This window comes from Bubalus bubalis, chromosome 6 (assembly GCF_019923935.1).
Source record: "Bubalus bubalis isolate 160015118507 breed Murrah chromosome 6, NDDB_SH_1, whole genome shotgun sequence".
Lineage (NCBI taxonomy): Eukaryota > Metazoa > Chordata > Mammalia > Artiodactyla > Bovidae > Bubalus > Bubalus bubalis.
The window spans coordinates 100,905,810-100,927,998 of record NC_059162.1 but is presented as its reverse complement, the minus strand read 5'-3'; the positions used below and the strand labels follow the sequence as shown (position 1 = coordinate 100,927,998).

Below are 22,189 nucleotides of genomic sequence, written 5' to 3'. Positions count from 1 at the left end.
ACTCATGTAAAAAAACACAAAATTTCTATTTTGTTGAAGTACCCCTGTCCAATCATTTTACTTTCTCTTCCAGAGGCAGCTTCTCTCCTGAACCTTAGTGTTTATCATTCCTAAGCATACTTTTATTCTTTTATTGCGTATGTATGTATCCCTAAACAATATCCAACTTGTCTCGCTAGTCTGATTTTCACTCAGCGCTTCACCAAGACTGTCACCAATGACTTCAGTTCAGTTCAGTTCAGTTTAGTCGAGCAATCGTGTCCGACTCTTTGCAACCCCATGAATCACAGCACGCCAGGCCTCCCTGTCCATCACCAGGAGTTCACTCAAACTCACGTCCATCGAGTTGGTGATGCCATCCAGCCATCTCATCCTCTGTTGTCCCCTTCTCCCCCTGCCCCCAATACCTCCCAGCATCAGTCTTTTCCAATGAGTCAACTCTTCGCATGAAGTGGCCAAAGTATTGGAGTTTCAGCTTTAGCATCATTCCTTCCAAAGAAATCCCAGGGCTGATCTCCTTCAGAATGGACTGGTTGGATCTCCTTGCAGTCCAAGGGACTCTCAAGAGTCTTCTCCAATACCACAGTTCAAAAGTATCCATTCTTTGGCGCTCAGCTTTCTTCACAGTCCAACTCTCACATCCATACATGACCACTGGAAAAACCATACCCTTGACTAGATGGACCTTTGTTGGCAAAGTAATATCTCTGCTTCTGAATATGCTATCTAGGTTGGTCATAACTTTCCTTCCAAGGAGTAAGCGTCTTTTAATTTCATGGCTGCAATCACCGTCTGCAGTGATGCTGGAGCCCAAAAAAATAAAGTCTGACACTGTTTCCACTGTTTCCCCATCTATTTCCCATGAAGTGATGGGACCAGATGCCATGATCTTTGTTTTTTGAATGTTGAGCTTTAAGCCAACTTTTTCACTCTCCTCTTTCACTTTCATCAAGAGGCTTTTTAGTTCCTCTTCACTTTCTGCCATAAGGGTGGTGTCACTCTGCATTTCTGAGGTTATTGATATTTTTCCCAGCAAATCTTGATTCCAGCTTGTGCTTCTTCCAGCCCAGTGTTTCTCATGATGTACTCTGCATATAAGTTAAATAAGCAGGGTGATAATATACAGCCTTGGTGTACTCCTTTTCTTATTAGGTGCTGGCAAATATAAAGGATATTTCCAAGTCCTCATCTTGCCTGTCCTCACTGCAGCTCTCCAGAGTTACTTCCTCCAACACTCTTTCCTCTGCTTGCTACTCCCTGGTTTTCCTCATCCCTTCAAACCACCCTCATCTCATTCCTTTGCCTCCTCCTTTGCCCTCCCTTAAGATGTTGGCATGCTCTGTGGCTCCGTGATGGTTCTTCTCATCTCAATCTATACTCTCTCTCTAGATCATATTTAGTCCCAGGACTCTGAATGTATCTACCTAAAATGACTGCCAAATCTCTATCTCTGGCCTGGATCTCTCCCTGAGCTCCTAACTTTCCTATCCAACTGCTCACTGACACCTCCACTCTGAAGTCTTCATACCTCAGACTCAACATAACTACAGTAACACTTTTTACCTAACTCCCCAAACTGTTTCCTTTATAACCCCACTCTCCTATTTTAGGAAATGGTCCACCACCTACGCAGCTACTCTAGCCAGAAACCAACAGTCAATCACGATTATCCTTTCTCCTTCACCGGCACATCCAACCTGTCCACCTAGAGGTAAACCAAGGCAAGCTCAAATTATCAGAAACTGATTTGCAATTGGAGAAACACATGCTGTAGCAAGATACAAGCAAGTTCACTGAGGGTTTGGGTGAGTTGTATTCATGGGCCAGGAGAACAAAGAGGAGAAAGACTGGCCAGAGTCCCAAAATATTAAGTTCATTGGCTTGACGATGGAGAATAATTTTTGGTGGATGTTCCTTTGATCAGGAAGTAAGTGTTTTTTTCTGTAAGCTAGGCAATTATGGGAAATTAGTCTCTAAGTTCCATTCTGTGGAGGGTGGATGTGTGAGATTCTCCATTTCATATCCTCCTGTTTCATTTAAGACTGAAATCTTTTCACAAACCCCATCAGCAAAATCCATTCACTCCACCTCTCCAATAACCTACACCTTTAATCCATTCTCTTGGCTACATTTCCAGTATTACAACCACAGGCTAGGCCAGCATAATCTCTTGCCTACTAAATGGTCACCTCACTTCCAGTCTTGCAACCTTCAAATTAGTTCTCCAAACAGAGCAAGCCCAATAAACAAAATCAAATATAACTCAGATCATGTCACTCCTCTGCTGAAAATTCTTCAGTGATTTCTCATGAGGATAAAAATCAAAATTATTAGTATGGGAAACAAGATGCTAAATTGATCTCACTCCTTTCCCATTCACCCATTGCCTTCCAGCCACGCTGGCTTCTTTCTTCAAGACCGTTCATTTCGACATTCCTTCTTATTCTCTAGACTCAGGTTATCACTTTAAATATTTCTCCCCTGGCCATTTTACCTAATGTAGTTTCCTCCATTTTTCTGTATTCCAGTTCTGTTTCCCTCAGAGCACTTAACCACACTTCGTTACTTACTTGTAATTTACTTTTGTTCCCTGTTCGCATTAAAAATGTTAGGTCGAGGGCAAGAACTATGGGTCCTGTTCACAATTACTATTTCCAGCGCTTAGGACGTGATAAGACACTCGATAAAACCAAGTGAACCAGGTCTTTCAGGCACTCCAAACGTAGTCCCCCATTATCAGAACTTAGCAATAGTATCACAAGGGAGAAAACATGCTCCCCATCGCACGAAAAAGCAAAGTTTGTTAACTTGTATGAGGTCACTGAGTAGGCAACTAATCAAGCTGAGGTTCGAACCCATGACTATAGGACCCCAGAACCCTCCCTCTCTCACATCACCCTGAGGTTTCTGAGTTTAAAGGACCCCAGCAGCGATGCCGCTGGTTGAACTCAAGGAAAAAGAGACCTCCCACAGCGCGGGTTCCCAAAGCTCCCAACAGGCCCTGCGTTCAGCGGTCTGGCCAAACGAGTGGGCGGTTCCAGACGCCGGAAGGCGTCCCGGAGACTACGTATCCCAAAAGGCTCCGCAGAACGCCGCTGATTGGCGGAAGGGAGACCGGCGACAACGTGATGACGTTTCGGGACGCTGGCGCGCGGGATTTAAACTTCGGCAGTTTACGCGGCGTTAGGATTCCTAGAGTTGTGGTTTTCTGGCCTTTCGCGTATCCCTCACCGGAGCTCCTTCCTGCCCATGGACTCGTCGCTTCAGGCTCGCCTGTTTCCTGGTCTCACCATCAAGATCCAGCGCAGTAATGGTGAGGGGCGGGGTCCTGAGACCAAAGGGACCCGTGGGCTGAGACGACTGAAATTACCGCCCCTCCCCAAATGGCAGGCCCTGAATCACTATTAGGGATTCCCGCACACCCCTGGTCTAGGTCTCCTCACTGGCGGTCAGTCTTCCCTACCAACGGCCAGGGGCCTCTGCACTGACCATGCGTCTCCTTTCCGTCCTCCAGGAGTGGGCGGAGCCCCCGTGTCACTGGACCTTTCCGAGAAGTCAGGATTCCCTTCCCCTCCAAAGTTCTCCCCTGAAACTGCCCTGCTCTTGCAGGGACCTCGGTTCTCTGACCCCTCTACTCTCCCATTAACACTGAGCACTTACAGTATGTCAGACACCGGATTCAGGGTAATGGGACAAATGATGAGATCCCTGCTCTTCATTCAGGAGCTTGCAATTCTGCCCTCTCCTTTTCAGTTCAGAGGTATCTCAACTATGGCGGGTCTGATGATTCCAGTACCAGTATCATTAGAATAGTCAGACATAAAGGTCAGGAGATAGGGAAACCTGAGGGCGCTAGAGCCTCAGTGCTGTGTTGAAGAATGGCTCACCTAAGCACTAGAGACTCTCCTGCACAAACATACCTTCACCACGCTGTAGGCTCTTTTGAGTCGGGGTGACCCCTTATCCTCTACAGCTCAGTTTTAAGAACTGTTCCCTGCCTAGTTCACTGAGGAATATTCCAAGGGTGGGGTGCCAAGAGGTTTGTCTGCTGAGATTAGAAAGAAAGTCAACTGTCCCTTCCTTCAGGTCAACTTGACATTTGAGCCTCTAGGATACTAAAAGTGAAAAAGATAGGTAACTCTGGCCTTTTCATACTTTAGGCATAATTCACAGTGCCAGTATAAGCACTGTGAACTTGGAGAAATCCTGCGTTTCAGTGGAATGGAAGGAAGGAGGAGATACAAAGGGCAAAGAGGTGGGTTCTATGAGTGTGCCTCTACTACAGTTAAAAAGACATGTGTGGAAATGGAACTTGTGTCAGCTTTGTTTTCCATCCTGACTTGTCCTCCCCAATCTTAAATATGGTCCTCTTTGAATGCTTTGGGACTCTTGTTAAGGCAGCCTTGTTCTAAATTGGAGCAGTCAACAGTTTCTGGTGTGTTTGTAGAAAGCAAACTGCACAGAATTCTAAAACCTTACTCACCCAAGCTAGCTTCTGAGTGCACACTACGTATGATGCTGATTTGGAGAGTAAAATTGATAATCTCTTTGGGGAGACAAAAGTATGTTTCTGAAACACCCAATAATAGAAGGCAACTACCGATGGAATAATGCGAGAGCAGGTCAGAGATGGAAACTCACTGAAGATGCGCTTGTTGGGGGGGTGCCAAAGACACAGTGAGGTGGCCCTCATGGGGACTGGTAAAGAAACTGGCTCCAGGCACAGAGGAAGGCTTAGTATGCTTGGCAGCAGCAAAAAGACTGGAAAAGGAGACTAGAAGGCCTTTGTCTCTGGCACTAAGATGTTTAAGATCTTATTCTGCAGACAGTGGGAGCCTTGGAAGGATTTTGAGAAGAAGGAGGGATATCCCTAAGACATTTATGTTTTAGAGGCATGTGGTGTAGTGAAGAGGTCACCAGGCTGAGTACGAAAACCTGGATTCTAGAGTCTGGCCCTGCCACTAAATGTTCTCAAGCACATTTCTGCTCCTATGAGAAATTCAGCTTCCTCATTTATGAAATGAGGATGATAATAATATCTACTCATAGGGTTGTTTGAGGACTTATTCAACAAATCCTTTTGTACTGGTTCCAAAATGCCAGCCAGTGTGTTTGGTGTTGGGGATACATAGGTGAATAAGACAAACCTGGACCTGCTTCCATGAAGCTTAATGAGATAACAAATGCAAAGTGCTTGCTTAGCATAGTGCCTTATGGTAGACACATGTTACTTTAGGTGGTATATTTGAGAAATAGAAGAACTGAATTCTTTATATTATCTGTCCTTGAATCAAGAGGTTCCTAAAATCCCTTTCAACCATCTATTAGCAGTTCCTTGTGACTTGTTTTTGTTGTTTGTTTAGAAATACAATTCTTATTGCGTCTTAACTCCAGCTCAAATGTTGCCTGTGGAATAAAGTTCAACCTTCTTAGTGAGGCATTCAAAGCCTTTTCAAGATATGATCCCAAACAACTTTTGTCCTTTTTACCATAGTATCCTGTGCCAGGGACAAATGAGGCAGTTCCCCACTCTGTGATCCTGCCCAGTGCCTCGCTGCCTGCACACTCTTATCCCTTCCTGAATCATTAATGTGAGAATCAGTTATGTCAGAACTCTGGTTTCCTGCATTGTTTATGCTTTCTGTAGTTTAGGGATTGGAACTGGGGTGGAGGGGTAGTAGTAAGGGTTTGTAGCTGTCCAAAAAAGGTGAATAGAAGTGTGACTACTAAAGTACTTACCAGCTTTTGCACTTGATCATTCTGTCCTCCTTGTCTATCCCATGCTGCTTGGGTTTCCAGCCCCTTATGTGTATGGCTTCTCTCCCCTACTAGAATATGAGCTCACTGAAGGCAAGGGCAATACATGTCTTTTTAATTTTTTGGTTGCACCGGGTCTTCGTTGCTGCATGTGGGCTTTCACTAGTTGAAGCGAGTTGGGGCAACTCTCTAGTTGCAGTGCGTGGGCTTCTCATTGCAGTGGCTTCTCTTGATGCAGAGCATAGGCTCAGTACTCTAGAGCTTGAACTCAGTAGCTGTAGCACACGGGCTCAGTTGCCCCCCAGGATGTGAAATCTTCCCAGCTGTCCAACCATGGGACTGCTAGGGAAGTCCAATACATGTCTTAGTTCACTTTTGAGTACCTTCCCCCTACTGCCTTACTCATACCTAATAAGTGTTTGAAGAAGCTGTTAATACATAAAAATTGCATATGTAGGAAGTGAAGTTCTCACCCGGGAGTACATGCTGCAGCTCTTTCACATTTTATCACAAATGCGAAACACAAATAATCAAGTTGGTACTATTTCAGTGTGTTTGAATCTGCTGTGAAATATGATGATGAAGCCTGAGTTGTCCCTAGAGGGTTTCAGGACTCTGGTGATGTAAACCTGGAATTGTGACCTCATTGCAGGCATGCACAGGAAGTAGGGAAGGCATGAGTAGGATGCTGTGACTGGGGAAGAAGTTTCTGGGGCCGGTAGAAAATGTAGGTAGATTTAGGACTAGGTAACTGCTCTCGGGTACTTGTCCCCGCCCATAAGATCCTGAAGGGCCCTCCATTTGACTATCAGTGGGACAGTTAGAATTGTTTCCCCCTTGGTGGCAGGCAGCAAGAGGTGTTCAAGGGCTGTGCCCAGCAGGACCCCACTGCCCCACAGAGCGGAAGGGAGCCAAGTGGCCAAGATCTACTGTGGACTATCTGACTGTTGGCCTTCCTCTTCACCTCATTCTCATTGCTAATGTCTACCATTGGCTTGGAGATCAGAAACCAATATCCATCTAGATGGTAAAACACAATCAGGGGACAAATATTTGTTTATAGCTGTTAGTACTTGGCCGAACTTAAAGTTTATAAAATATGAATTTAGGGGTAGCCTTGATTGCAGAAATGGAATTGAATTGAACAAGCTATGTTGTTCATAGAAACTTTTACTTTCTCCTTGCAGGTAGATTTTGATGATGTGGCTGCAATAAACCCAGAACTCTTACAGCTTCTTCCCTTACACCTGAAGGACAATCTTCCCCTGCAGGAGAATGTAACGGTTCAGGTAGCTGCCAGTCATCTGACTACAGCCAGTGCCCAGAGGATGCACTTGGCTTGTTTGGGTCTTTGCTGGTTTGTTTTCTGGTCCTGCTTAGTACTTTAGCACAGTACATGGGCCCAGGATAGGGCCTTGAGAATTGATAAGACCCATATGTCGTGGTGGTTTGTTTTGTTTTTCAGAAACAAAAGCGCAGATCAGTCAGCTCCAGAATTCCTGCTCCAAAGGAAGGTAAATGGATTCCTACTGGCTCACTGTCATGGGGTTTGTGCCAGAAATGATGTTCTTGGGGCTCAGGAAGCTGTGAGTAGACTCATGGTTCCAATTAGAAGACCGCTACTGTGTAGGTTGAGTCCTGCCCTGTGTTCCATGCCTCTTTCTCAGTGAGGAAGAATTCAACCTTCAGGGAGGAAGAAATGGAGATTTGTTGGTCAAAGGATACAAAGTTTCAGTTAGGCAAGATAAAGAAGTTCTGGAGATTTAATGTATATGATAGGGCCCATGATCAATGAGTGTATTGTATACTTAGAAATTTACTATGAGGGTAGATCTTATGTTGAGTGATTTACTACAAAAGGAGAAAACAAAATATAAAATGAAGGGTACAGGGGGAAACTTTTGGAGGTGATGAGCAGATTTATAGCATTGATTATAATGATGGTTTTATGGGTGTATGCTGCTGCTGCTGCTAAGTCACTTCAGTCGTGTCCGACTCTGTGCGACCCCATAGACGGCAGCCCACCAGGTTCCCCCATCCCTGGGATTCTCCAGGCAAGAGCACTAGAGTGGGTTGCCATTTCCTTCTCCAATGCATGAAAGTGAAAAGTGAAAGTGAAGTCACTCAGTCGTGTCCGACTCTAGCGACCCCATGGACTGCAGCCTACCAGGCTCCTCTGTCCATGGGATTTTCCAGGCAAGAATACTGGAGTGGGGTGCCATTGCCTTCTCCATTATGGGTGAATACTTACCTCCAAATCCATCAAGTTGTACACATAAAATACCTCCAGCTGTTTTTCTGTCAATCCTACCTCTGAAGCAGTTAAAAAAAAGGAAAAGAGAATTCAACCATTCAACCTACAGCTCTTAACTTAGACCAGTCTCTTTGGATCTGGTGCATTTGGGAAATTTGCTAACTGGCCTGGAAGCCTTTCCTGTGGAATCCAGAGCAGTAATCAACCGTGGTGGGCTTGTTTTCTCTCCCTGGGGAAATGACATGCCTTGGAGTGAGGTGGTGAGTGGGCTGTCAGAAAAGCTAGGTCAGGGCCATTTAGAGGTAGAGTTGGTAGTGCTATGGTGATCTGGGGGTAGGGTGGGATTGGACAAATAATAGCAGTGCTTTGAACTCCAGAGAAAGTTAGGCTTTCTCTGCAGGAATCAGCATAAACCTACTTTAACTATGGTAGGCTGTGACAGGTGCCTATATGCACAAGCTGCCCAAATAATCCAGTTTATAACCCGAAGCCAGCTATACTTCACAGCCTGCACAACCTGTCCTAGTCGGGGGGTTATCACTGTCTCAACATAATCCAGCCACCCTGGGCCCAGAGACTACTTAACTGGAGCTTCAGGCTTCCCAGGGGCCCGAGGTGAAAGGTGGGGTGGTTTTGAGCTTGAGCTAGGCAGGAATGGTGTAATGCTGGCCCTCTCTTGCTGGCTGTACCACTCCAGTGGCCTCCAGGAGAAATATGGGTGGCAGTGGTCTCTTTCCACATGCACGTCCCAAAAGGATATTGCCACTCTTCCTTTTTTCTTTTTTTTGACTATGCCACCTGGCTTATGAGATCTTAGTTCCCTAACCAGGGATTGAACCTGGGCCCTTGGCAGTGAGAGCACAGAGTCCTAACCACTGGACCCCTACTGCTCCTTTTAATGGGAAAAAAAAATGATTTATTATTGAATGAATGATATTGAACAGTAGAAGTGAAACATAAGATCACAGATCTTTTGAGAAATAGGAATATTATAATAATTCATGCTCTTTATGAAAAACATAGATTGATTATATAGAGCCATCATATCAGCCTAAACTTAGGAAACTCAAATTCCATATAGGTTGATATTTGTTTATATGACACTAGTGTTTTATTTCCAGATTTACTACTTTTATTTTATAGGTACATTATTTCTTCTTACGGAGGGAAGCAATATAGATGAGTAGAAATTGACAGGAATTAAACTTGTTTAAACAACTTAATTGTATAAACTCAGTTAAATTGTTTCTGTCAGTTAAGCATTCTTTTAAGATTCCAGAAAAATCAGTTGCTGGTCCCATGGCTTCTAATGCTGTGGCCCAGGTCTGGATTTGTAAAGCATCTTGGAGCAGTGGAAAAAGCCCTGGTCATGAAATCGGGCAGTCTTGGGTTCACATCCTGACTCTGACACTTACTAACTGAGTGACATTGGGCAAATTGCTTAGTTTCTCTATGCCTTAATGTCCCCTTTTATCAGTTGGGAATACTGGTATTTACCTCTGGATGTTTGGGAAGATTGTAGAATGGTAGGTGCTGCTGCTAAGATTAAAATGCTTTTTTTCTGGGATTAGGTCTGTGTCTCCAGAAATGATCTCACATTGTCTGTAGGTCCTTCCATTTACTCCAGACAGATGCTCTTGTGGGATTCCCTCAGGAGCTCTCAGACTGCAGAATGTAACAAATTAGTTTTGGGGTCACTGGTACTTGGCCTTTCTTTCCTTAGATGGAAGGAATGGGAAGTTGGTGGGCTCCTTTCCAGGTATCAGGACCCATCTCACCCTGTATAGAATCTTGAAGGGTTGCCCTCAACTGTCCCTCTATCTGTTTTGCTCTCCTGATCACAATGCACTGACTGGCCACGGCCCTTGGTCCTTCAGGTCTCCGAGGCCGCTCCACTCGCATGTCCACTGTCTCAGAGGTTCGAATCGCCACTCAGGAAAATGATATGGAGGTGGAGCTGCCTGCATCTGCAAATTCCCGCAAACAGTTTTCAGTTTCCAGTGAGTAATGAATCTGTTCTCCCTGTTTGAGGCCCTAGAGCAGCTCTTCACACATTGCCCTGAGCCTGTTTTGGAATATCCTAGGATTCCTATACTCCCTGGCTTTCATACCATTCTGCTCCTGCACCACTGCTCCCTTATCTGAAAATCATCTCACTTTACTTTTTAAACTTTAAACATTATATATATATATATATTTTTTTCTTTTTTCAGGAAAGTAAACCTATCATTGACTATATAGTTCACAAAGTAAACACACTCATATAACTGACATCTAGATCGAACAGTATTACCAGCACTCCAAAAGTCCCCTTCAGGCCCCCTCCCAATTCCTAAGCCCAAGGGTATCTATGTCCTGACTTTGGATCACATAAATTAACTTTATCTTATTTTGGACTTTATATAAATGGGATTTTAAAAACATTTTTAATTGTCAATTTGTACTAGTTATTAGTAAATTAAGTGATTTAAAGTCAAGGTAAACAAAAGGGTCATGGCCAGCTATGGGATGTTGCTGTGGGTTGTACCTCTCTGGTTGTACCTTTCTAGGTTGAACCAGGTTCCCATTATTCTTAGTTTTCAGTCCTTCCTCCTGTTAACTACTGGGGTTCTGAAGTCAGAAATTTTTCCCAAATGAGCTGAAAGGCCTGGCCTGGCCTAAGAACCCTTACTTGGTCAAGCCTAAAGAGGTCAGACCTTTAAAGGCTTTTCCCTTCATAGTGAAGCGCATACAGAGCAACTCACATAACCTTTAAGATTTCTTGACACCAGGAGCCAACCCCTGTGGCGGGGCTTACTGGGTTCAAGGTGTGGATTGAGATGAAGGGAAAAGCCTGAGCTCTGCTTACACAGTAGAACCTGAGCCCTTGCTAAGCTGGCAGTCAGTAGCCATCCTCCTGGCCTGTGACCCTCTAGGGCTCAGATGAACACAGCTGCCGTATGCCTGCCTGCTTCTCCAATGACTCTTGTTCCCCCACAGCCGGCCCCTCTAGGCCCTCCTGCCCTGCAGTGAGTGAAATACCATTGACGATGGTCAGCAAGGAAGTGGAAGAACAAGTCCACTCCGTCCGAGACAGTTCTGCAAACTCTGTGAAGTCAGGTAGACACACTGAGCTGTCTGGTACCCTGCTTCTAGTGCAGGATAGGAATTACAGCTTGTCCCAAACCTGGCTTGCTTGGTACCTGAGTTCAAACCATGTCTGTCACATGGGGACATGTTGCCCTGTGGCCACAGAATCGATCTTTCACAACAGGTGACCCTGTCACTCACTGCCAGCTGGCAGAAGCTCTCTGATGTAGCTGAGGTGTTGTTACAGCTAAAGTCTTGCTCAACACCTGAACAGCAGCCCAGAGTGACCACCAAACAAGGACAATCTCATCTCTACTGATTGTTGAGAAAAAGGCCACAGAGGCATAGAGAGAGCTTGGGTTAGACCTGGAGTGCTCATATTAGCAAGTTTCTTGTCAGCTTGGCCATCGCAAGAGTCATAGCTGGTGCTTCCTCTCTTTGCATGTGGTGATGTAAGAGCAAGGGTCTAGAGAAGGTCTAGCCATGAGAAAGGCCCAGGACTCCACACAACAGCCAGAGAAGAGCAGGCTGGCCTAAACAGGTAAAAGAGAGGGCTTCTTTTTTTCCTCTTCCACTAGTTCGGAGGAAATCATGTATTGTGAAGGAAATGGAAAAAATGAAGAACAAGCGAGAAGAGAAGAGAGCCCAGAACTCTGAAATGAGAATAAAGCGAGCTCAGGTACCTTTCTTGGGAAGCAAGGGCAAGGGTTTTTGTACAGACATTCTTAACTGCAACTTTGTCAGCAACACAGATAGATAACGGTTCAGCCCCAGCATTTCTGAGTCTCCAGTTCTGATAACCAAGAATTTTAACCAGTTTCTCATCAGGATTCAGAGAACAAATAATTCAGATATTTTTCTGAAGACCTTCAGATGATGAATATCTCCTACTGGTTATCCAGTGGGCACGCCCATCACACAGTGCAATGGCAGTTGCCTGTTCCCCTGACCTCCTAGTTGCGCATATGTGGGGTGCCACAGTGGAGTTCAAGTTTGGGTTATTTCCCTTTGGTTGGGTTAATGGCACAGGAGAATCCCAGCCTGCTGGTCTCCTAAGACATGGGGCAGTGGCTCTTGCCCTGCTTCCTAGAGTGGTTGCTGCATGCCTAGGCCCCCCTGCCAATCTTGTTCCCAAAACTTTGTGCCTGAATTCTCTGCCCAGAGCCAGAGTCAAGGGCAATGAGATCGTGTGGGGGTTTTGTCAGCCCTGAAGGGGCTGTGTGTATAGGAAGGGCTGTTGTTGCCACTGCCTAGCACTGAGGCCTGCGAACACCTACATCTTGGCAGTCAGTCCTTCTTCAATCTTACCACAAACAGGAGTATGACAACAGCTTTCCAAACTGGGAATTTGCCCGCATGATTAAAGAATTTCGAGCTACTTTGGAATGTCATCCGCTTACTGCGGCTGATCCAGTAAGTAATCCCAAAGGGCTTCTATCTCTCCTTCCTGAGTAGGCATACAGTTTTTAAAAAAAATATAGTTGATTTCAATATTGTGTTAGTTTCAGATATACAGCAAAGTGATTCATTTTTTAATATATATAAAAAGATTCTTTTCCGGAGTAGGCGTATAACTGAGAGACAGAAACATCTCTTAAAGGAATGAGAGCACACAGGAATCGTCACTCACCCTTAAGGGCTTGAGGGTGGGCTTTGGTGGGGTGGAGCTAGCAAGGGCTAGATAGGAGACTCTGATCTTTATAAACTCCCTTCCAGCCCCCATCCTCCCTGCTTCAATAGATTGGCTAAATTCTTACTGATTATCATGAAAGTGTGCTGAAACCTCCTATAGGCAGCAGAGTGGGAAAACAGACGAAAATTCAGAGCTTTCTTGTGCTCTAGAGTAACTGTGAGCACAGTGGGTCCCAGTGTTAGGTCTCAGCCCCTGACTGGGCCAGACATATGATTAGTAAGGGAGGGGCTCTGGACAAGCTTTCTTTCAGTATTACACTGACCTTTTGCTGATGGTTGCCTTCTCTCCTCCTCCTGAAGATCGAAGAGCACAGGATATGTGTCTGTGTTAGGAAACGCCCACTGAATAAACAAGGTAAGCCCCACCTTTCCTTAGCCCCAAGGTAAGTTCAGTCAGAATGAGGCTTCAGACTGAGGGTCCCCCGTGTCCCGAGCATCCCCTGAAATACTGTCCTTCTGCAGAGTTGGCCAAGAAAGAAATTGACGTGATTTCCGTTCCTAGCAAGTGTGTCCTCTTGGTCCATGAGCCCAAGTTAAAAGTGGACTTAACAAAATATCTGGAGAACCAAGCATTCTGCTTTGACTTCGCATTTGATGAAACAACTTCAAATGAAGTTGTCTACAGGTTAGTCCCTTGCCTCTGTTTCCCCCGTTCCTCCTGACACTTTGCTTTTTCCAGTGTGGGACATTGTGGTAGCACTTGCACTCTCAGGCATGCCGACTCTGAATCCCTTCCTGGCTTCCTCTTGCGTCTTCTTTGGATGGACCATGACGCAGAGCTGGCTCCGGCTTCTAGCACAAGGAAGGCCCTGTTGGGGCTGTCACATCCTATGTTTCAGCTTTAGTGGCCCATGCTTGAGTAGACAGCAGTGAAATATTCCCACTGCGCTCTTTGAGGCTGGGCTGGGCAGGCCTCAGGGGTTCTTCCTGTGTCTGTGTCCTGTACAGCCACCCATTACCCACTGGGCTTAGCAGACTCAGCAAACTCTGGAGCTGCTTGGTCCAGTACAGCTCCCACTAACTTCATGTGACTGTTTAAATAAAAGTTAAATAAAATTAAAAGTTCAGTTCTTCAGGGGCTTCTCTGGTGGTCCAGTGGTTAAAAATCTGCACCTCCACTGCAGGGGCCACGGGTTCAATCCCTGATTGGGGAACTAAGATTCCCACGTGCTGTACAGAGCAGCCAAAAACAAATTCAGTTTTTCAGTTACACGAGCCACATTTCAAGTGCTCAGTGGCCATGTGTGACAGTGGCTACTATTGGACAGTACAGATAGAGATCGTTTCCAGTATCCATCCTCAGAAAGTTCTACTGGACAGCGCTGCTCTACACTAGAGGCTGATAAACTAGCTCATGGGTGAGAGTTGGCTTGCAACCCTTTTTATATGGCTCTCAAGAGTGGATTTTGTGTTTTCAAAGAATCATTAAAAAATATATATATATATATATATATATATATATATATATATATATCGGACTTCCCTGGTGGTCCAGTTGCTAAGATCTGAGCTCACAATGCAGGGAGCCCAGGTTCGATCCCTGGTCAGGGAACTAGATCCCACAAGCCACACTATGCTGCAACTAAAGATTCCACTTGCTACAACTAAGACCCAGTGCAGCCAAATAAAGACATTTTAAAAATGTATGTATATGTATACTTATGTATGTATATACATGGAAGAGACCTATATGGCCCACAAAACCTAAAATATTTTAGGCTCTTACTTTAAAGAGTTTCTTTGATCTTTGTAGTGTTTCCTATGCTGGAAGTGCGCTGCTAAGCTCAAGCTTCCCTCTGTGTCTCCAGGGTAGAGGAGGTGCTGGTGGCTCAGTCAGAGTATGGACCAGCCTGCTCCTGGCCAGTTGGTCCAGCCCTCCCCAGGTGGTTAGGAGAATTTCAGATTTGTAAGTGGGGCTGGGGTCAGGTTGGACCACTTTGCTTGGAAGGAAGCCCCCAGGAATCCTGCCTTGGAAGGGTAGCAGAACCATGTTCTAGGAAGCACATTTAAGCAGAGATATGCATGCTTCCCCATGCTTTCTCTTAGGTTCACAGCAAGGCCACTGGTACAAACAATCTTTGAAGGTGGAAAGGCAACCTGTTTTGCATACGGTCAGACGGGAAGTGGCAAGACTCATGTGAGTATTCAAGCCTGGCAGAGAGTGATCCTGCCCTTAGTGCACCTCTGGGCCTCTGAAAAGGAGGACAATGAGTTTCTTGCAGAAGGTCCCTTCAGTGCAGATGCCCCACCTCCAGATGCTCTTGCTGTGCCAGGGGCAGGGAAGGGCCTTAGCAAGTCCAGCTCCCCTCCTGGCTGTAGTATGGCCCACGGAGGTGGTGGAGCCAGAAGTGCTCTGACCTAGGCCAAGGGCTCTTTAGCAGTCTCCTGTCCCTTCCCTTTGCAGACGATGGGTGGAGACCTCTATGGAAAAGCCCAGAGTGCATCCAAAGGGATCTATGCGATGGCCTGTAAGTAGTGTGTTCTGCCCCAGCAGGGTTGGGCACAGAAAGGCAGGTTGCTTACTTAATCCAGGTTCTCCCCACAGCCCGGGACGTCTTCCTCCTGAAGAATCAGCCCCGATACCGGAAGCTGGACCTGGAAGTCTATGTGACATTCTTCGAAATCTATAATGGGAAGGTAGCTGGCAGGGAGCCCTCTGTTTATGCTGCTGGGGCCCCTGAAGTTTCTAAAATCTTGAGGTTGGTTAGAAATTGTAGAAGACAAACACCCTGTGTGTTGTCACGCCTTTGGGCCACTTTGCCCAAATGTGTGGGAGGTTTTCATCCGATGGTGGAATGGGAGGCATGCTCAACAAGTAAGCAGGAACACGCCTCAGGGCTTCCTCCCAGACGGGAGGCTTGCTTGTGTGTGCCCTGTGCTCCCTCCATGCACCTCCCTCTTAAATCTCTTCTCCTGATCGCACACATTCATTCTCATACTCGTACTCTCTCTATATTTCTATGTATCTCTCTACGCTTTTGGAGAGTCACCTTCCCCGAGTGGGGTCTAGATAATAGCTAATGTGGCTAATTAACATGTTACTAGGTACTGAGCACTATTCTAAGCACTTCTCTCAGCTCATCACCACAACCCTACTAGGAAGTATCACCGCTACTGTCGCTATCGCACAGATGAGAAATGAAGCTGGGTGGCTAAGTACCTTCCCAGGTCACGCTAGTAAAGAAGCAGGGTCACATCAAACCGAGGTGGCCCAGTTCAGCTCCCAGATGAACTGCTCGATGCTTATCTGACATCACCCAGTGTAGCCTCTCCCGCCTTTCCTGTTCCCAGCCATTGTCTAAGCTGCGACAGGCTCTGAAGCAGGGAGGGATCAGTGGGTGCCTGGCGCCTGACAGCCTTGGCCTTGTTCCCCTGCCTGGCACAGCTGTTCGACCTGCTCAATAAGAAGGCCAAGCTGCGCGTGCTGGAGGACGGCAAGCAGCAGGTGCAGGTGGTGGGGCTGCAGGAGCGCCTGGTGAGCTGTGCTGATGACGTCATCAAGATGATCGACATAGGCAGTGCCTGCAGGTCAGAGTTTGGCCGGAGGAAGGGGCCACCTTCTAATGCCGGGTCAGGTGATAGATGAGCACTGAGCCCTTTGCTGTTTCCACAGAGCGCCACTTCCCCCAGCTTGGTGAGGGCTCTGAAGGCCTCTGCCTTAAGCGGTTGCAATGGGGCCAATGACCCAGGGTAAGGCTCGTCAGGGGCGAGTCAAATCATCTTGCATCTGACCAAGGCAGGCTTTATTACCAGATTTATCCAGAGGTGTGCTTCCTGACTTCTCTGAGTTTCTTCTTACTGTTCCCTCTCTCTGTGGTGGGGGACAGAAGCTCTGGGTATGCTCTAGCTGGAAGTGATGGGATGAGAGCTCCTGTGTAGAGGGAGGAAAGTGCTCTTCTATCAGGGCCCTCAGCGTGGTGCAGTGGGGTGCTGAGCAGCATATGGAGGACCAGGGAGGGGCTCTCTCCCCAGGGCCCTCGAGTTTAGCATGTGGTTCATGACAGCCCCTCCTTCCCTGTGTGCCCTGCAGCAGAGGTAACTCATGCTTCCCCATGGCCTATGGCCCAGGGTCTGGCCAAGGCCCTCACACAGAATTCAGTACTTTGGCTGCCAGGGTAAGCCATGCCCAGAGTGGCTGGAGGGAGGGCTGCTGCCCAGGGAAGGAAGGACAGAAGTGGGACAGGATGACTCAGAACGTCTGAGTCCTGGCCCTTCTCCCTTTCCTCCTGGAGAACTGACTGCCTTGGAGCCTCAGGTGCCATGGTGGCTGGTGACTGCCCCCCCTCAAGGAGCTCATACCCTGCTTTGTCCTCCTTTGCCACAGGACCTCTGGGCAGACATTTGCCAACTCCAACTCTTCCCGCTCCCACGCCTGCTTCCAGATTCTTCTTCGAACCAAAGGGAGAGTGCATGGCAAGTTCTCTTTGGTGGATCTGGCAGGGAATGAGCGAGGCGCAGACACTTCCAGTGCTGACCGGCAGACCCGCATGGAGGGTGCAGAAATCAACAAGAGTCTCCTGGCTCTGAAGGTAGCCAGGCCCAGCTACATGGGAGCCGGTAGCCCTGGAGGGCTGCTGGGAGGAAAGGGTGGGAGGGAGAGGGCATCTTGAAAGGAAGGAGGGGACCTCAGCTTCCCCTGCTGTCCCCCAGGAATGCATCAGGGCCCTGGGACAGAACAAGGCCCACACCCCATTCCGCGAGAGCAAGCTGACACAGGTGTTGAGGGACTCCTTCATTGGCGAGAACTCAAGGACCTGCATGGTGAGTTGGGTCCTTTGGAGTGGTGCAGTCCTGTCCCTGGGCAGGAAGCTCTGTATTCTCCGCTAGCTGGGTTTCCAGGCTCTGATTTAACTGGGCTTCACCCCTGCTTTTGGGCAACAGGCTCCTCTTTGCCTGCACAAGCAGGGAGGAAAAGATCTTCTCCCTTTACTGTGTGTCTGTGCACCTCTTGGATCGGGGAGGTTGTTCCTCCCATACCTGATGAAACGGGGGCTGCAGGATTCAGGAGGAGGACCTTTGGGGAAGCAGAAAAGGCAGTCCTCGTCCCTCTGTGACTTCCCTCAGGGGTCAATGGCTCCCAGCCTAGGAAATTGGAGAGGGCCTCAGCCTTGAGTGACTTTCTTTCCCCTTATTTTATCCATAATGCTTTCTAGCTCAGATCTGCCCTCCTTCCTCACTAGGGAATATCCTCTCTCCTGCCTGCTGAGAAAGGTGGGAATTTCTGACTAAGCTCTAAACCCTTCTCCCTAAGCAGTATCTCTGAGCCCAGGTGAACTAAAGTTTCCAGCAGGAATCACAGAGCCTTGCATTGTGACCTTGCTGAGAGGAATGGGTCAGTAAAGAAGTAAAGAAGCAGGAGTAATTAGATATACCAGCAAAGATAGGGGACCAACTTTTATTTATTTATTATTATTTTTAATTTTATTTTATTTAACTTTACAATATTGTGTTGGTTTTGCCATATATCAAAATGAATCTGCCACAGGTATACATGTGTTCCCCATCCTGAACCCTCCTCCCTCCTCCCTCCCCATACCATCCCTCTGGGTCGTCCCAGTGCACCAGCCCCAAGCATCCAGTATCGTGCATCGAACCTGGACTGGTGACTTGTTTCATATATGATTTTATACATATTTCAATGCCATTCTCCCAAATCATCCCACCCTCTCCCTCTCCCACAGAGTCCAAAAGACTGTTCTGTACATCAGTGTCTCTTTTGCTGTCTCGTATACAGGGTTATTGTTACCATCTTTCTAAATTCCATATATATGCGTTAGTATACTGTATTGGTGTTTTTCTTTCTGGCTTACTTCACTGTGTATGGGGACTAACTTTTAAAGAACCTTAGTTTGCAGGGCCCACGGGGCAAGTTGCCTGGCACACAGTGGGTATTTAATGAGCTCTCCCCCCAATTCCTGGCAGCCTCTCCAAGAGCACCCTTACCCTGGGATTCTTGACCATTAACTAACTGCCCATTCCTTCTTTTGCAGATCGCCATGATCTCACCAGGCATAAGCTCCTGTGAATATACTTTAAATACACTAAGATATGCAGACAGGTACTGGTACCTGTGCCAAGTGGGATGGGAAAGGGCAGGGTTGGGGAGGGAATGGCAGTGATGAGAGTGGGGAGGGGGCTCTGGGGACTCAGTGCCTATTGTCTCCTTCTGTGACTCACTAAGTCTGAGGCTTGGGAGTTCATATATGAGGCTACTAGGTTTTTTCTGATCCCTTTCAGGCTCTGGTGGGGAGCAGTGTGAATAAGAATCCTTCTAGGTCAAAGCAAAGCCACTACTCCATCTCCTTGAAGTCTCGAAATCTGAGTAGTGCTGCACACTTGTGAGTGCCAAAGAGGCCGCTGTGGGAGCTGTGACCTTCTTGTTTTCTCAGGGTCAAGGAGCTGAGCCCCCACAGTGGACCCAGTGGGGAGCAGCCAATTCAGATGGAAACAGAAGAGATAGAAGCCAGCTCCAATGGGGCCCTGAGTGCAAGCAATGTAAGGGGAGGTGGGCCAGGCAAGAGGGAACATGGCCAGCTGAGATGGGGACCGGGCCACACTGTGTCATCTGTCTCCTTTTGCCCCCTTAGTTCTCCAAGGAAGAGGATGAACTGTCTTCCCAGATGTCCAGCTTCAATGAAGCCATGACTCAGATCAGGGAGCTGGAAGAAAGGGCCATGGAAGAGCTCAAGGAGATCATACAGGTGGAGAGCTGACCCTGGGCTCAGCGTCATTCCTTGAAAGTGACCTGGGCTTTATATGCACACATACACCCCCTCCTCGGGTCTTCTGGCTGGGGTGGCAAGAGGCAGCCTTCTAGATCAGCATTTCTTAATTCCCCAGTTAGTTATTCAGTTGCTTTTATAGGGCAGCTAATTACCACACCTCCTCCAGCCTGGCACACAGAGGCTTTCCCCCATCCTCCTGGCTGGAGCTAGTCTCTCTTTCTTGTGCTCCTGACTGAGGGTTTGGAGGGTGGCCAGGTCTCGTTTGTTCATGAATGTTGGTGAATACTTTCTATATACCACCAGCTCCTGTGTTGAGACCAAGGACCAAAATCATGATGTATGGATAACAGGCCTAAAGAAAGACTTGATCAATCCCGAATCTTCTATTTATGAGCCAGTTTCCTCAGGAAAGTCGTTGAGGCTCACCGGGCCCCAAATTCTTCATCTCCAAAATAGTCAAGACAAGATGGTTACACTAAGGATTAAGTGATATGTTGTTAAACACTCAGCCTTCCCCAGCATGTGGTTAGCCTTTAGTAGGTGATAGATGCTACCACTGCCATGATCCCTGCTGTGGAAGTGCAAGTAGGGGAGAGGCCTGAAGGGCATCCTAGCAGTGGGGCACTCCGAGTGTGGAGCAGCGAGGGCAGCTCGGGGCACTTAGAACCGAGGAGGGGACGTGCAAGGTCAGTGTCTGCACGAGCCCTCCCCGCCTCAGGTGCTTAGGGTCCAAAGGTTTGAAAGGACATGGTACTTTCAGGAAGAGCAGTAGGTTTGCTCTGGCCATAGCAAAAGGTGAGAGCAGGTGAGGGAGGGACATCAAGGCTGTGGGCGGGTCAGCCGGGACCTGATGCTAAAGGACATTATGGTTCACACCAAAGGCCTGGACTTCGTTATGAGGGCAGTGAATGCCTTTGAAGGGAGTAAAGCAGAGTGGTGCCTTGGTCACGTGAGAGCTTTTAGGGACCTTACTGTGGCCACAGCACAGAGCCCGGCTTCAGGACCCAGGGAGAGCATGAGTAGAAACGCTAAGGAGTTAAGAGCAGTTAGGAGATTAGTAGAGTTCAGGAGAGACACTGGTGCCTAGACTAGCTGTGACCATGGTCTTGGGATTGACAGGAAGACATGAGATTTAAGAACCATTTCAGGGGTGCAGTTGTTAGGATTGGGGGACAAGGTGAAAGAATTTTTGCTCAGATTTCTGGCTTGGGCATCAAGATATGCATTTGATATCAGGGACAGGGACAAGTTTTTGGCAGGCAGGGGAAGGATAGATTCAAGCTGAGAGTTATGGGGGAAGGGTCAGGAGGCAGGGTCAGGGCCATGGCTAGAGGAACAGGCATCTGCATTGCAGATGGTAGAGCCCTGGGAATGATTTGCTAAATTGGTTTGGTCATTATTGACCTGACAAGGTACGTCTTGTGTCGCTGCAGCAAGGGCCAGGCTGGCTGGAGCTCTCCGAGATGGCTGAGCAGCCAGACTACGACCTGGAGACCTTTGTGAATAAAGCAGAGTGTGCCCTGGCCCAGCAAGCCAAGCACTTCTCAGCCCTGCGAGGTGGGTGCAGCCGGAGGGTGGGGCCTCTGTGGGTGGTGGTGGCTCTGCCTGAGGGAGCAGGTCTCCAAGAGACCTGCTGACTTCAAGTGCACCACCCCTGCCTTCCAGATGTCATCAAGGCCTTGCGCCTGGCCATGCAGCTAGAAGAGCAGGCCAGCAAACAAATAAGCAGCAAGAAACGGCCCCAGTGACGACTGCAAATAAAGATCTATTTGGTGTCATACCCAGCCTTTCCCCTCCCCTTCCCTCCTCAGCAAACTCTGGGCACCTGGTGGGTCTGAGCTGGGACAGACTTTGGTAAATGCCAAGTATGGGCGTATCAGAGCCCAGGGCAGCTGGGGGGAGTCAGTGTGCATAGGACACAGCTTTCCTTTTCCTCACTTGCAGCCACGGAGGGAAAAAAGATGGAAGGAAGGAGCTTTTAGTTATCCTGTGCACTGCCCTTCTCTCCCAGAGGGGGAGGCTCTCTGTTGTAGAGTTTTCCCGTAGGCAGCAATCTGCCCGTGTGGACTGGCTGCTGGGGGAGAGCTCCCTGGGGCTGTCCTGGCTCTGTGGGGAGAGAAGGAGCCTATAGTTCAGCTCTGCTGGCTCTGGCCTGCCTTCCACACCCTTGGTCCGGCCACTAATATATCTTGTACTTAAAAAAAAAAGTTTCCCAGGGCCTCTTCCTTCCCTGCTGGTTTTTGAGGCCCATGAGGATCCCTGCTGTTTTCTGTTTTATGTGTTTATATATTATGTCTAATAATAAAGAGAAAAAAATCAGCCTGTTGAGTGGTGTGTGGGAAGAGCCTTCTGGGACTCAGACACCACCGCAGGGGTAGCGCTGATGCTGACTCTCCCCAGGAGGCCACGTCCACACCTGCGGTTTCAGTGACATGGTGAAGACGCCAACCTCTGCCTTGTTCAATGCCGACTAGGTCCTAGGCCTTCTCCTGGACACAGGAGCTCGAAGCAGAAAGGAAATGGTGCTCTGCCATTTACAGTCTGCTAAAGACATGTTAAAAAATTCTGTGGGAACACTGACGCGAAAGCACTTGCTTTGCTAGACAGGAAAGGATCTGACAGGTTAACACGTTTGCTCTTGAAAAGTGAGAAATTTGCCATATAGACTGAGGAACCAAACACAGGGCATGGA

General features: G+C 47.7%; 1 protein-coding gene across 4 annotated transcripts; it reads left to right on the top strand.

Moving 5' to 3' along the window:
- The first annotated feature begins 3,136 nt into the window (after positions 1 to 3,136).
- Positions 3,137 to 21,816, top strand: KIF2C (kinesin family member 2C). 4 transcript variants are annotated; one of them, XM_006052592.4, is made up of 21 exons: positions 3,139 to 3,313; positions 4,161 to 4,255; positions 6,945 to 7,046; positions 7,223 to 7,271; positions 9,889 to 10,011; positions 10,991 to 11,110; positions 11,659 to 11,759; positions 12,398 to 12,493; positions 13,073 to 13,127; positions 13,235 to 13,397; positions 14,819 to 14,909; positions 15,177 to 15,240; positions 15,318 to 15,409; positions 16,158 to 16,300; positions 17,097 to 17,301; positions 17,423 to 17,533; positions 18,763 to 18,830; positions 19,162 to 19,267; positions 19,360 to 19,473; positions 20,931 to 21,054; positions 21,163 to 21,816. In XM_006052592.4, the coding sequence occupies exons 1-21, from the start codon at positions 3,250 to 3,252 to the stop codon at positions 21,243 to 21,245; spliced, it is 2,169 nt and encodes a 722-aa protein (XP_006052654.1). In that variant the 5' UTR covers positions 3,139 to 3,249; the 3' UTR covers positions 21,246 to 21,816. The 4 variants fall into 4 exon arrangements, with proteins under 4 accessions (XP_006052655.1, XP_044801024.1, XP_006052654.1 ...); XM_006052593.4 differs by lacking the exon at positions 10,991 to 11,110 and having other exon boundaries at positions 3,137 to 3,313; XM_044945089.2 differs by lacking the exon at positions 6,945 to 7,046 and having other exon boundaries at positions 3,138 to 3,313.
- The last annotated feature ends 373 nt before the right edge of the window (positions 21,817 to 22,189 follow it).